The following is a 15631-nucleotide window of genomic DNA, read 5'->3' as shown; positions in this document are numbered from 1 at the left end:
CGCTATTAATTTTAACCACATTTAATGTTTCAAATTAACCTAGCAGAAATTATTAAACACATTAAGTTTGACTGCACTAAATGGCACGATCATTTTCATAATCATGATGCACACCCATGTTGATAGCTGATTATGCAATACATTTTCTACTAGCCATTGTCACGTCTAATGATGTAGGCCTATAGACTGGGTAAACCCAGCCCGATTTGATTTCACCCTGTAATGTTCAATCTTAAAAGATTGAGGTGGTCTGGTGATAGCCAGACTAGTAGGCCTACTCTTCTTCCTCAGTTTTTGTTATTTTTACACGTAGCATATAAGTTATCGTATTAGGGTCCCCTGCTGTTGGCTTTTAATATCGCTTTATTAGACTTTTTTGGTGCCGTCCAACCGACAACCGTTCTGGACTTTTCCCGAACGCACAGATTGTCAGTCCGTCCCTGTTCCCAGCCCTGGTTGGATAATGAAGTTCTATTCTGTCTAACTAGGTCATTCCTATCAACCTGTATTAATGCACATATGATGTAATTGCAAAATGACCCAATCAAAATTATGTTTGGTTAGAAATTGCTACACCACTGTAAAAACTTACATTTACCCATGCCAATCTGACATAAAGGACTTTAGGGTACAGTTAGTATCAGCATACTTAAGTAACTTTAAAAGTTAATCCATAACATTTTTGTCATGTTGAAGCTCTAAAGTGATCTCTTCTGGCTAAACCATTGTCAGAATACAAAACTGACTGTAATCCTCAATTAAAGTCTAGGTTAAGTGTCTAGTAGAACACTTTCATTGGGTAGACATGTCTGAGTCTCACGTTTTTCTCTGTTTGTATCCACCAGATGGGTGGCATGGAGGCAGTCATCACAGGCCTATCAGATGACTTCAAGATCCTCAAGAGACACAGGAAACTGTTCACCTTTGCCACTGCCTTTGGAACCTTTCTGGTTGCACTCTTCTGCATTACTAATGTCAGTAAAACTTTAAACTCAATACTTGAATGAAGTACTTGTCAAAGCCCCACTTTAGACATCCTGCCAGCTGATGCAATGCTTAAATTTCTCTTTCAAAATCTAGCTCTGTATTCTTTTCAGCCATGCACAAATACTGTACAAAGAACAACCTACGCTACAATATTGGCTGTCTCACAGCAAGAAATATTGTTTTAAAATATTTCAATTTGGTGGTATTTGAGGGATGGCATGTAGTGTCAAAACATACACTACACTAAATGAGAGCTTTAAACTGGATGTGACCGCTGCCTGGTAGGTTGTATTCAAGTCTCATGACGTTATGTCGTCACAGGGAAGTTTCAGGAAAAATATCCCAGAACTCTTTCAAAGGAAAGATCAAAAACCCTCTTGCATAACACTCTGATGACAAATTAGAATTTAGTTAAAGTTGTATGCGGGAAGGAAATGTTTAATTTTCTCTGTAGTCCCTATTCATTGAGATTGCATCAGCACAAGGGGGAAATGCTAACCGATAACAGATATACATACTTTGGTGATTCACATGGTTTCTTCCCTTTATCAAATCAATGAAATTATTGTGTAGTGAAGGATGCCTTTCTCATGCTATTTCTGTTGCACAAGATACATATTGTACCAGTTCAGATACAAACCAAGGATTTATTGTACAAAATCTCCAATACACACGACAATCTGTTCTTCGTCCTCTTCAAAGTGCACCGTAAGTCACCTCAAACGGCAAAATAAGCATATACAAGTATTAATCTGAGAGGCCATTGCTTATTGACTGCACACAAGGGTCCACTTCTCTTCAAAGGGGAAGATTTATAGACCACACACACTAAACTTTCTCTTAATCTTTCCCTCTCTGTAGGGTGGGATCTACGTGCTGACCCTGTTAGATAAGTATGCAGCAGGGACTTCTATACTATTTGCTGTGTTGATCGAAGCCATTGGAGTGTCATGGTTTTACGGTATGAAGTTGTACAGTACTTTGACATTAAATTATTTTGTTTTTACAATTACTTCTACTTATTTATATGATGTACTCTTATTCCATTACAAATTGACATTGACAACGTTAGGTAGCATGACGTTGCAAAATGAGAATGAAATTAGCAAGATAAAACTGACACATCTTATCCACTCGCCCATTCTCGCCCTCAATGTAAAAAAAAAAACAACACCGTGAAACATGTAAGATGACAGAAGTAGTTAGTGAAAACAATATTGAAGAAGAAATAAAAGAGAGCAGGCCAAGTTGATAGAAACCCGTTTTTAGTTTTTAGATTTTGCAAGGCAAAAACTATGAAGACCAAGATCAGAAATGTAATCATAAAATTAGCTTTAGTGATTGTAACTTACATAGTGTCACATTTCTGGAACACCAAAGTTCTGATTAATGTTAGAGCCTGTAGACTTTATCTCTGTGTACTTTCACGTATGCAGTGCAGGGGTGAGCAAGATCAACCACAAGACAAAATGATGCAAAAAAGGACCCAAGGAAATAAAACAAAGTCATAAGATTGCATGTGGGAAGACACACAGTTGCAGGTCTATCAATCCTTGTCTATCTCGTCACCATCTGTAAACATTTAGAAAAGGGTGATGAATTATGTCAGCTCAGGGTCAGACCACGTCAGACCAAAACAACTTTTTTTTACTTTTGCTCTGTAACTTCTCACACTCACTCCAGGTGTGGACCGCTTCAGCGAAGATATCGAGCGAATGATGGGCTTCAAGCCAGGTCTCTACTGGAGGCTGTGCTGGAAATTTGTCAGCCCCGCTTTTCTGCTGGTGAGAGGAATAAAAAAAACATTGAAGTAGTTACATTTAGCTGGTTTTCCTGAACAGGGATAATGTCTGATTCCAGACGAAAGCTGTATGAAGGAATCATTTATTCCAGCATGCAGGAAATACGTGAGTGCTTATCAGTGACACAGGGATTTAACATATAATTAGAATTGCAACCCTATTAGAATCAATAGCCAAAGTAAATTAAAGTAATGTTAGAAAGTGTGTGGCACACAGGAAAAAAGCATTGACCAACCACCACAGGGTGCAGCAATGGTGCTTCTGGCTTGTACCCATAGGGAAGGTGGGATCATGGAGGACAGTTTAAACCTCAGTGCGCCTCCTGGCGAGTTCTTCACTGGCAGGTGAAATAAGTAGCTTGTGACTCCACATGCATAAGAGCAAGCACATGACAGTCATGTGCTTCCTCTAATACAAATGGCTGTCTACACTGTCCCCTGGACAACTGTGTAAATGTGTAAGGCCGGCTACACACTGCCTAACGTGAGCGTGGCGTTTCTGTTGCGTGGCAGCTGCGTGGCAGCTGCGTGGCAGCTGCGTGGATTTTTCTATGTCTTTACACACCAGAAACGTGTCTGACGCGGCGCTACTGCTGCTAGCCTTGTCTGTAACCATGTATGTTTCCCATTGATTTACTGCACTCAAGCAGTAGTATCCTTCATGTTAAACATAAATATATACTGATTTGATTACAGCAAAGACAACGTCGGCAGTATTGACGGCAACATTTTTTTATTACATTTATATCTGTATTTATGTCAAAACCTAGAGACTTTCAAACATTAGCATGTCATTTATTAATATGTGTTTGTGTCAAAATGACATATAAACATCTTTTTGTATTCTATTTTTCCTGGAAACGCTTTCAACACACTTGCGTGTCACGTGAAAAATAGGCGTCTGTTCTATTTCTAGCATGCACGTGTTTTTCGCCTGAGACGTGCGTGTCACGCAGGCAGTGTGTAAGCTCTAACTTGTTAACATGGGAGCCGAAATAAAAACGGACACGCCATGCAGCTGACACGCTCACGCCACGCAGCCAGTGTGTAGCCGGCCTAACACGGGCTGCAATGCAGGAGAATTGGTCATTCCACATTGTGAGTAAAAGGGACAAATTAAAAATAATTTACCATTATTTACAGATATATTTTGGTCTATAGGGTACTGATCCAATGAACATGCTTTTGTACTCTAAAAGAGTAGACACGCTTGTCAAAAAATTGATACTTGGAGTGCAACAAGTGCATGCGGCTCTGTTAAGTGGGCGGTTTCATCATGCACAATTGTGCTCGTGACATTGGATATGAGTAATGTGATTGAGAAACCAATTATACAACACCACACCCTACCAATTATAATCCACTTCATCCAACCTTTTACTTGCAGATCCATGGATGTGCACTGCAATTATTTTAATAAAGAGACGCTGAACAGTACAAGCAGCACTAATACAAACAGATGTAACACTCCTTATGTGTCTGTTTCTCTTTTTTTCCATTCTCTCTCTTCTGTCTATCACAGTTTGTTGTAATAGCCAGTACTGTGACATCGTCAGGCCTAAAGTATGATGAGTACGTCTTCCCTAATTGGTCCAACGTAGTTGGCTGGAGTGTGGCCATGTCCTCCATGCTGTTTGTCCCCTGCTATGCCATATATAAATTCTGCAGCGTACCAGGAACATTCAAAGAGGTCAGTATCAAAACATTTGTGTCACACAGGGTACAAAAAAGACATTGTAAGCTAGATATGTTTAGTATATATTAAATACATGGACTTCAATTGCATGATCACTGAAGAGGAGGGAATACTGTTAAAACTGTTTTGAATGACACAAGCCCTTGGTGAGAACAGTTTGTACTTACATATATGGTACAAATAAAATAGGATCTCACACACAGCGTACTGGTAAACAGTGCAATTGTGACTAAAGGGCATACAACATGTTCTTCTTTCTGACAAAACTTAAAAATAGCAATCTGATTAAGGAGAGAACTTTCCACTCTCAACTTGATGAAACTGGCACTGTGAGAACACTTTCAAATGAAATGATTGCTTCAAAGCATTGAGAGTTTATGATCACAATCATCAAAGCACCAGAGAGCTATTTTCATCCCTCAGCAGTCAACCAGTGTCAGCTTCACTCTACTGTAGCACTTATCACATCCCATTGGTATTTCCCGTTGGTACTCAGGGTTTAAGATTCTTTTCAGGTTCTTAAGTTTTGACTGTCTCCTCCTCATAATAACCAGTATAAACATATATGACCTTCTTAATAAGGATTCCTCACAGGTTCCAAAAATCTTTGGCATATTTGTCAGACATAAAGTCCATAATGACTGTTACTAATGCCTGATAGATGTTAGATTTGATTGCATTGTCAGGAATCATCCGTGATCCTCCAGTATTTATTCAATATTCTGTCTGGTTTTCCATTTCACTTACTGTCTTGTCACTTCAGACCCAGCCACCCCCACCCGTCCTTTAAATATCCTTTTTCCACAAGTTCCCCCACCTGACCTGCTCCTCCGCCTTTCTCAGCTGCTTCCCATTTCCCTGATTGTTTCAGTAGTATTTATACCGGCACAATTCCATTATTCAGTTGCCAGATTGTCATTTGCATTATGCTTAGCTCTCCAGCATTCATACCTTATCTTACCTATCCTAATAAACAACCAACAACAATACCCAGTAACTGCCTGGTTACTGGACTCTGATTCCCTGCCGCTCACTGATCACTGTCAATTACGCTTGCCTTCTGTTTTTGACCCTGCCCGTTTACTGGAATGAAGCTTTTGGACTTTGTTACTCACCTTGATTGTTTAAGAGTCATGCTTATGGGTTCTTGCCTGTTCTGTGTTAGTGAGCGTTTACACCCTCTTATATATCAAGCAGTATGTGGACCCTTTGGATCCTCTAAGAATATACAGATGTGAAAAGTCTTTTAAGAAGGCAATAAATTAAGAATCAAATAAGAAAAAAAAAGAAGATATCTTAAAGGGCAAGTGTATGGTTTATAAATGCCGCAAAGATGATACACTTGTTTTGTGAGAAGTGTTGTAATTGCTTTTTTTCTTTTGCAGAGGATAGCCTATTGTATCACCCCAGAACATGAACAGCATTTGGTGGCTGAGGGAAATATACGGCAGTTCACAGTAAGGGCGACTTTTTGTGCTTCACATTAACAGTGTTAATTTGAACTGGCTAAATGGCTGCGATAATAATTGTTTGTGAATTGACTTGTGCACTGACAATTTCTAATTGATTTAAAATGAACATTTTAAAGAGTAGAGACAGAGATTTTTTTTCAGTGTAGGCTTTTTAAAGAGTGGCTTACAAAAACAACAAATGAGGATATAACAACTGCTATAAATTATTAGTATGGAGAAAGCAGGCATAAGTGACTAAGAAAAGAAATGTCAACCAAGGCAGTTAAAATGGAATAAAATACATTGGATATGAAGTCACAAAACAGACGTACAGTAAGTCTTTCTCTTGTTTTCCAGCTTAAGCATTGGTTGGCCATCTGATGGCAATCACCCAGAATTCCCTCTTCCATTCTCACATCTGGTGTTTGGAGTTCCTGTGTGCCACCAGTGGTCGGACAGACAAGAAGAGCAACAGACTCCAACCTCTCTCAGCAGCTTGCCTCTTCTCCCTGTGCATTTACTACCCAAGGCCTTTGTTGTCAACAGTAGCTTCAAGCACTTTGATTTCAGTGTTAGGCCTGTTAACATTTTGAAACCATTCAACAGCTTCATTGCTTAAGGGAGGGGCACCCCATGGGGACAATGTACTGTTATTGGCCCATGGACATTTTTATGTTTTTTATATACTATTTGAATTAATCATAACTTTACTTATGTATGTGATGCGACCATTATCTCCTGGAAGGGACATTAAGTTATAGTAAAACCAAAACAATCCCATTATCCTGTATATTAGTATGCAGGGGAGCCAAATATTTCAATTTTTAAACTTTTTTAGGTCAATGATAATTTATTATTACATCACTGTTATATTGGAAGAAAGTCTCTGGTCTTGCTGTTCTGTTGGCATAGTGGCTTATCTGTGTCAGTGCCTTATCAAGCGAGACACTCCATGTTTCTTACAGTCCGTACAGGAAGACATAAAATCAACTGTGTTGACTCAGGAACCCACCAAATCAAGCCACAGTTAGTGGATGGCAATCTCTTGATTTGACCCAGTCCTATGATACAGAAGTCAAACAGCTGGAGGTCAACAGTGCATCAAGGTCAAGCTCCTTAAATTATATCAGGCCTGCTATAACGCTTTTGTGTCACATTCTGTTACAGAAAAGGGAAAAGTGCATGTATGACTCCAAAGCTTTAAATGAACTGAGGCAGGCTTCATTCACCTTATACTTTGAAACGTCAGATTCACAACCAGGCCTTAATCTCAATGAAAGTCTAAGGCTGAACCTGGTCAGTGTCAGCTGCTTACTGAAGATTCAGCAAAACAAATGGCGCAACTGTTACAGTTTTGTATTATTGTTGTGTGACTTTTACTTTGCAAATGTTTGTCTGTTCAGTGCTTCTGAGGAATATATGTGGCTTTTCCTCCAAAAAGACAGCAAGAGAGAGAGAGAGAGTGTGTGTGTGTGTGTGTGTGTGTGTGTGTGTGTGTGTGTGTGTGTGTGTGTGTGTGTGTGTGTGTGTGTGTGTGTGTGTGTGTGTGTGTGTGTGTGTGTGTGTGTGTGTGTGTGTATATTCAGATTCATAATTTCTATTTGAAACATATCTTGTGATGTTCCACTTTTTCATCACTATAGAAGTGCCAATATGTTCCTTTAGGAATGTTTTTGATTATCTTATTCAGTTTCTCTTTTTTATTTATTGGAATGAAGATGAATTTTACCCATGAATTATAACAGACCCTTACTGAAAGGAATAAAGCCACAAAGAAAAAAATCAAATATATGTGGAATATATAAGAAGACATAAAAAATATATTCTTCTGTTATGTATAATCTTGTATTCATCAAATTGTTTATAACAAAACGTGAATGTAAAGTATTTTAAACGTAACTGTCCACAGTCATAACATGGTGTTTGATGTATAGCTAAGATGAACTATTTAGAAAAAATATTCTTCAGAGTAACCCTGGGCTACTTTGTCACATATGAATGTGAACAAATACATCCTAGCTTTCCTGGACTATGTTTACAAAAATACTATGTACAATACCAATGTCCTGTTGAACGTGAGTGAAAACTATCTATGAAGAAGTCTAAAATATTCACACTATTATAATAAAGATTTTCTTCTACACACACTTGCTCTGATTAAATGACTTTTTGGGTCCCTCTTATCAAACTTTGTGTCCAGCTGTATTGTAAATGTACACTGTATACCATCAGTTTGTCAGTTTTCCACCGTGAACACACTATACTAAAAATACAGTTAAAGCAGGTATGGCTTTCACAGCTCATTTACAATAAATAAGAAACTAGGAAAGCAAGGAATAGTGTTAACTGCAAAAACAAGATAGGTAAGCAACAATGGACACTGAGAAAGTAATGAAACTTGATATTGCTTTTTCAGAATAAAACACTTAAGAAGAAACTAAGGATTTGTGAAAATAGGACTTTATTGTGTTTGCAATTGTGAGTTTGGACTTATCCAGAAAGAAAACTAATCAATCAGAAAGTCCACTTACTATCATAAGTAAGGCAATTGGGACACACAAAATGTTTTTATGTAATATTCTGTCAAGAAATTATTTCATAGAGATATTGTTGGCACATACAGTATATTGACCAGGAAGCCTTTAAGCTGTTTGAAATCAGAGCATTTACAGCAAGTTATTGGTGGACATGACCTAACTTGGCCTCTGTGTAGAGTTGAGACTTTACTGGATCCTACCCAATACACAGCTTAAGGGAAATGCCAGAGATAATCCAAAACTATGTTAAGCCAGGGGAATCCTATTGTAGATGTGACTAGCCATTTCAAGCACTCCATCACTTGTGAAACCTACATAAGGCAGGGCTGAGAAGTCTAAGACCCCATCTCAGGCAGTCAAGTTCAATTCTCTCTATAAGGTAGGGCTGGGTCTGGCATGGTGGTGCAGGGTACCCTATCTCTATAGGTTTCATGAGAACCTGCAAAGGATAAGCCAGTATAGGTAATAGATGGATGGCAGTAGTGGCCATAGTGACAATGTACCAGGAGTGGATGAGGTTCATTGTGAGATGCTGAAGGCTCTGGACATTGTTGGGCTTTCTAGAGTGACACACTTCTTCTTGGATGTTGCATGAAGGTTGGGGACAGTGCCTGTGGACCTACAGATGGAGTGGTGGTTGCCATTTTTTTGTCCTCTAATAAGGAGGATGCATTTCAAATCTTGTCTGGCCTGGAAACATCTTGGCATCCACCAAGAGGACCTGGAGGATAAGACCAGGGGAGAAGAATGCCTAAGCTTTGCTTGGCCTGCTGCCACGACTTGGATGAATAAAGTAGCAGATATCTGTAATCTGGATCTAGTCAAGAAAGTCACTACATTAAAAATGTCTTAAAATTCATTTTGACTAGTGAAAATATTGCTGATTATTATTCTTACATTTTGAATTTAGATTGCAGAGGTCTTGAATTATTCACGCTGCAAATCACTCGTCATGATGCATTTAAAATATAGAGCCAGGTTAAACCTTTTATCTGTTGAAGCTGCTTGCAATGTCTTGCTAGCTGCATCCAAGGCACACACAGGAGCAGAGAGCAGGCTGGGCCAAAAAAAAAAATATACAAAAACACTGGTCTTGGCAAAGATATAAGGAGACTTTTATTGCCGAAACAATTGGCCAAGCCAGAGAGAGACAGAGATAAGTTCAAAAAGTAAAACAAAAACAGAGAGGACTGGCCTGATTACAACTGCAGATGGGGAGAGACTGTAACAAATGTTAATGAATAATAATAATGGATTAACATGTAGCAAAAGCCAACCACTTGAGAGGGAGACCCAGAATGGGTGTAACACTACAACACACTATAGAAAATATTAACAACTACAAGAGAGTTGTTAGTCCCAGAAAATAGCTAAATTAAATGGCACATGTCTGGTACCCTCTGCTTTCTTTGTGTTGGAATTTTCAACTCTTCTGAGGACTATGGTTAACTGCTCCTCAGATCTCTGCAGGGTAAATCCAGACAGCTAGCTAGACTATCTGTCCAATCTGAGTTTTCTGTTGTACGACTAAAACAACTTTTGAACATACAGGTTCCACCAAAACAAGTTCCTTCCTGAGGCTATTTTGCAGCGGCATCGTGGCTCTGCCCGGTGCTTAGCGCCGCCCATGATGACTGTGATTGGTTTAAATAAATGCCAATAAACCAGAGCACATTTTTCTCCCATCCCGGAATGCTGTCTGGACTAGCCAGACCATCCTCCGCAGCGCTGTAGAGGAAGGTCTGGCAAAGCAAGACTAATGGCAGAGTGACTCAAACATGTTCAACAAGTAACTTAACACCAAGCTGAAAAACAGTGTTTCTCTGGCCTCTGTGTTTGAAGTTTAAAGTCTGTTTCACGTGGTCAGAAGTGGGCTCTGTTGCTCCAGTAACCACACCCAACAGTGACATCACCGGGTACTGGCACACCCTTGAGTACACTTTTACATCACTGCAGCAAGGTGAGAAGTGAGACCAGAATGTCAGGACTCTTCAACAACACTAAATTAATCTGTTCTGCAGTTTCTGATTGTAATACACTTGTATATACAATTTTAACACATACTTGTTAAGCTAACAATATAGTGAAGTATCTTGAATTTATCTTGACTTGAGCTTACTTCTGGAACACAATTACACCATTGGTTATTGATGTGATTAATAAGTTAAGGCATTTTGTTACATGATATACCGGGCTCCAGGGCAACAGTGGCTCTGCTGCAGAATTTTTAGCAGGATGTGTTAAAAAAAATCAGACGGTGCTAAATGTGGTTGATTACTTTGATATAAACATTGAATTTCCTGATGAGCCTTGAATGTGTCTGTCATATTAGTGCAAAGGAGCACGTCAGGGTTAATAAAATGTAAAATGCCGATAATGCAGCATTATGTGTCTCCAGGACTACTCCTGAACTAAAAACGGTATGTGATGGAATTAAAATGTGACCAGGACAGTTTATTGGGACAAGATAATTGCAAACTAGAACAAAACGCTATCTTCCTACCCAGTGAAATTATGTTTTCTCCTCTAGACCCATCTAATTTGATAATGAACACTTCCATATCTGATAATCTTAATCTATCTGCCTTTGATCTGTTGTTTTGAAGTTGGGTTTGAATTCTCTGCCTTTTCCATCTTGTTTCATCCCAGCCCTGCTTCTCAATGCATCCAGTTCTACCTTAATGCAGCAAAAAGGTCAAAACCACAAACTTTCATCGAATTTGTTTAGCCAATAAAAGTCAACCCCGACCACGGCAGACTGGTTCTTAATTGGCAGCTCTGTGCACCACTAATGTGATTGGGGCCAAGGAGAGCCATTTTTTAATGCGCCTATTCAGACTGAGGACTTGTTCTATACTCATGATCCAATTGCCAGAGAATAATCCATGTGACTGAGAAATAAAATCCCTCTGTGGTTGGCAGGAGAACTTCATAGAGAGAATCCTGCCACAAGGAGATTAGTGTAGGTGATGTATGGAAAAGTTAGTTGTATTTACACTCTGAGTCACATGCCACCCCTTGGCAAACGTTACAGAGGATTATTCCTCAAGTTTTGCTTCCTGTAACTACAGTGGTTTATCACATGCTTACAAAGTTCTTATGAAATGCAATTGTTATGAGTAGTACAGATGCAGCAGTGTGTCAGATTTCAGATCAACTCTAATTTATATGGAGCAGTTGTTTGTGTCAACTATCTGGTTGTGCCCCATGAGATCTGTCTACTGTATATACAGTACTTTAATGTGAGCATATACAAGTATCATTATAGTAGTGGGTAAGTGTTACTGTGGTGTTTAAATCACAGGCAAAACAAAGGCTGTTGGGTTTAACAGAGAATATCTGTGCCTCTCTTTGGTACAAAAAATATTCCCTTGTTTTTCTTGGAAATTTGAAGAAAACTCATTGAGCGATGAGCTTTTCCACCATGATGTCCAACAGTGACAACAACAATCCTTCAATACTTGAGGTTGAACAAAAATATTTTCTGGTAATTTAGCATGTGGCTGTTGCACCAATAGGTGTTTTCCATTTGTGAATGCCAAATTTAATGATTAAATTAATTTGATCTGCTGCTGTTTTGTTCTATGTAGCAATTATAATGTTTCCTAAGGCAAGGCGTGACTTATGTAAAAATACTTAATTGTGAAGCAGCAACAAACTGTACTATAAGGTATTGTTTGGGAAAGCACTGCTGAAAAGTAAAATTATGTATGTGTTCTTATTCCTTATGGACAAAAACAGAAACGGAAAGAAGTGCAGCGTCTTCCTTGACCTCCTCATCACTCACATCTTCATCAGAGGATGAGAAAAAGAACAACAAGAAAGAAGAGCAACAAAACAATCCCAAAAAAAAGCAAATACTGTACATAAAAATGAATTCAATGTAAATAATATGATAAAAACATTTTATATTCCACCCCCAAATCATTGTTGTTTGTGTACTTACAAAGTAAGAATGGAAGAACAGCACATAGCTTGTTGTCTAATGAGTCATTACATGAGAAGATTGGATACTTCATAATCCAGCTCGCACCCCTGATTTTCTAAAGGGTAAGTACACTGTAAGTACAGGAGAACAGTGGCTACTTCATAATCCAGCTGGGGCCCTTGAATATACTGACTCATATTTTCTTTTGTGGTTGTTTGCCACTCCACATCGTTTGCAGCTCCACATTCCTGGAATGCGGCACGAAGCACCTTTAAATTGATCAGTTTAAGGCTTTGATAAATGACTTCTATGTATCTACTAGTTTGTGGATATGTTATAATTTAAATGTTATTGTAATAATTATTATAATGTAATTTGCTGAATATGCTGTGCAGCCATTGAAAATGAGGGTCTCATTTAATACAAAAAATAGTTGTCTTAAAAGGTCCCATGGCATGAATATTTCACTTTATGAGGTTTTTTAACATTAATATGAGTTCCCCCAACCTGCCTATGGTCCCCCAGTGGCTAGAAATGACAATAGGTGTGTAAACCGAGCCCTGGGTATCCTGCTCTGCCTTTGAGAAAATGAAAACTCACATGGGCCGATCTGGAATCTGCCACTTATGGTGTCATAAGGGGCAAGGTTACCTCCCCTTTCTCTGCTTTGCCCGCCCAGAGAATTTGGCCCGCTCATGAGAAAGAGAGAGACATCATGGCTTGCAAACAAGCAAAGTGGCAGTTGGTCAAGGCCACACCCCCACCATCCACCTTGCCCCCCCCTCTCTTCTCCTCAATAGCATTTAAAGCTACAGACACAGAAATGGCACATACTAAGGAAAGCTCATTGTGGGACTTGCTCTAGTGGCTGTAATTCTGCACCAAGGCTGAATTTCGGGAAAGAGACTTCAGATACAGTATTAAGGGACCACTATGGCCTATATAAAAGCATCCAAAAAGCAGCATGTCATAGGACCTTTAATGTAAGTAATCAACTGGGGAAGTTGCATTGTGATATCTGTTAGTTAAAATGTTTACTATATTCACCTGCAGTGTCTCCCTTTAAGGTGAATTATTATCAATAAGTCACATTCAACTCTTTTCCAAATGGAGTCACTGAAGGCTTGGCAGTCTGTAACCACAGAGCAGCTGTGGGCATGGCATTATGGCCAGCATTCTTTACAGGCAGGAAACTCCTCTCCTCCCACGGGCACACTCCGTGCATGATGCATTTCCTGTTTATATCTTGGGCCACCCCAATAACTGTGAATACCACAAAGAACCTGGACTAAGTCCAAATAATCTTCACAAAAATCAAAGAACTGTTAAGACGATGTGACCCTTTCCTCCACATTTTTGGTTATTTGTCCATAATAGCAAAGGGTTCTATAAAAAGTTGTGCCTGTTTCCTGTCTCCTAAGTGAAAACAGACATGAATCTAATAAATGTCAAATTTTGATTCCCACATAAGATATGATAACATATGGACACAGCTTCTCAGAACTCCTGGAAAACATTTCTGACCTCAGGACATGAGTTTAACCTGGACACTGAAGCTTAAATGAGTTAATGTTCCGGAAACACAAAATATGTAAAACCATATTATTTTAGAGAGGAATATGTTGGAGGAGTTGTTAACCATAATCTGGCCCCCCTTCCACTGTGTGATCAACCACATGTCAAGTTAAAGACATTCAAAATATTGTCAATAATTATGTGATTTGGGTCTTCCCACAGTTCAAGTAATTTATTGCTAGCTACACACAAATAAGCCAAATTGTGTAACTTCATATTAAAGTCTTAGTACTCTCAAAGCTACCAAATGTATGCGTGAAACGCCCATGCGTGCATAAGAACATGCATTCTTACATGCATGTGTGCTTATGCATACTTTTATAAGAAGCCGGGTGCACACACACACACACACACACACACACACACACACACACACACACACACACACACACACACATGCAAAAACTTCCATTGCAGACCACAAAAATCTGATATAAATCCTTCTGGGAGGGTTACTGTGAGGTTGATGTTTAAAAATAGACACAGAGTTTCTCCACACATTTTCCATTAATTTCACATGTTAAAAATACCAGTCTGGGCAAAAAGACAGCAATTCCGTCCATTCATTGTCACACTATACTGTACATCATTTTCATTGTTTATGTTCAACACTGTAGTGAATGACATTTCCAGGGGTGATATGAAGTTGATTTGGCAATTTAGGGAAGGCCTTTTTTACATCTTTACTGCGAGGATAAGACCGCTGGGGTTCTATGTGCACTTACTTGTAAGCATGATGATATCTCATTCTGAATGAAATGTATACTATTGACATTGAGGACATTTGCGTTTATTCAATCATTACAAATTAAATTAAAACAAGAAGAGATCAGTGAGATTGAGTTATGCTGACCTTACATGTCAGTTCACATCCACGCTTATCTCTTAAACATCAGTAACAGGGACAGTTCCAGATATGCCTAGTCTTGACACAGAAATGATAAGATATATAATGATATTTAAAAAATAAACTGCAGTACTTGTTCCAATGGCATTAATAAGCATTGATGTGAAAATAAAATGCTTTATATATTATTTTGTCTACTATGGTAACATCAAGGGCTCACAGTGCAGCTACATTACTCACTGTGTGGACTGTTTGTTTATGTATGTGAGTTTATGTTTAATGTTTGTGCACCAGAAGTGTAAAAACGTGTATTCATTTAAGCATGTGGATGTGAATCTGTGTGCATGCATGTACATTGGGGAGAACAAGTATTTGATGCACTGCCGATTTTGCTGGTTTTCCCACTTACAAAGCATGTAGAAGTCTGTAATTGTTATCATAGGTACTCTTCAACTGTGAATGACGGAATCTAAAACAAAAATCCAGAAAATCACATTGTACAATTTTTAAGTAATTAATTTGCATTTTATTGCATGAAATAAGTATTTGATACATCAGAAAAGCAGAACTTAATATTTGGTACAGAAACTTTTGTTTGTAATTACAGAGATCATACGTTTCCTGTAGTTCTTGACCAGGTTTGCACACACTGCAGCAGGGATTTTGGCCCACTCCTCCATGCAGACCTTCTCCAGATCCTTCAGGTTTCGGGCTTACGGACTTTCAGCTCCCTCCAAAGATTTTCTATTGGGTTCAGGTCTGGAGACTGGCTAGCCCACTCCAGGACCTTGAGATGCTTCTTACGGAGC

The 15631-nt window shown here is 38.8% G+C and overlaps 1 protein-coding gene across 2 annotated transcripts in view; it reads left to right on the top strand.

The window, feature by feature from the left end:
* Nucleotides 1-8072, top strand: part of slc6a2 (solute carrier family 6 member 2) — a 30680-nt gene extending 22608 nt beyond the window's left edge. For both annotated transcript variants that reach the window (XM_078252741.1, XM_078252749.1), the window contains 6 exons: nucleotides 846-974; nucleotides 1849-1948; nucleotides 2671-2771; nucleotides 4311-4478; nucleotides 5870-5941; nucleotides 6293-8072. In XM_078252741.1, the coding sequence (XP_078108867.1) occupies nucleotides 846-974; nucleotides 1849-1948; nucleotides 2671-2771; nucleotides 4311-4478; nucleotides 5870-5941; nucleotides 6293-6316 (594 nt within the window). In that variant the 3' untranslated portion in view covers nucleotides 6317-8072. The remainder of the gene's footprint in view (nucleotides 1-845; nucleotides 975-1848; nucleotides 1949-2670; nucleotides 2772-4310; nucleotides 4479-5869; nucleotides 5942-6292) is intronic.
* The last annotated feature ends 7559 nt before the right edge of the window (nucleotides 8073-15631 follow it).

The sequence above is a fragment of the Sander vitreus genome, chromosome 1, assembly GCF_031162955.1.
Source record: "Sander vitreus isolate 19-12246 chromosome 1, sanVit1, whole genome shotgun sequence".
Taxonomy (NCBI): Eukaryota; Metazoa; Chordata; class Actinopteri; order Perciformes; family Percidae; genus Sander; species Sander vitreus.
The sequence above is the reverse complement of the archived record's forward strand: the minus strand, read 5'-3'. Positions and strand labels throughout refer to the sequence as shown.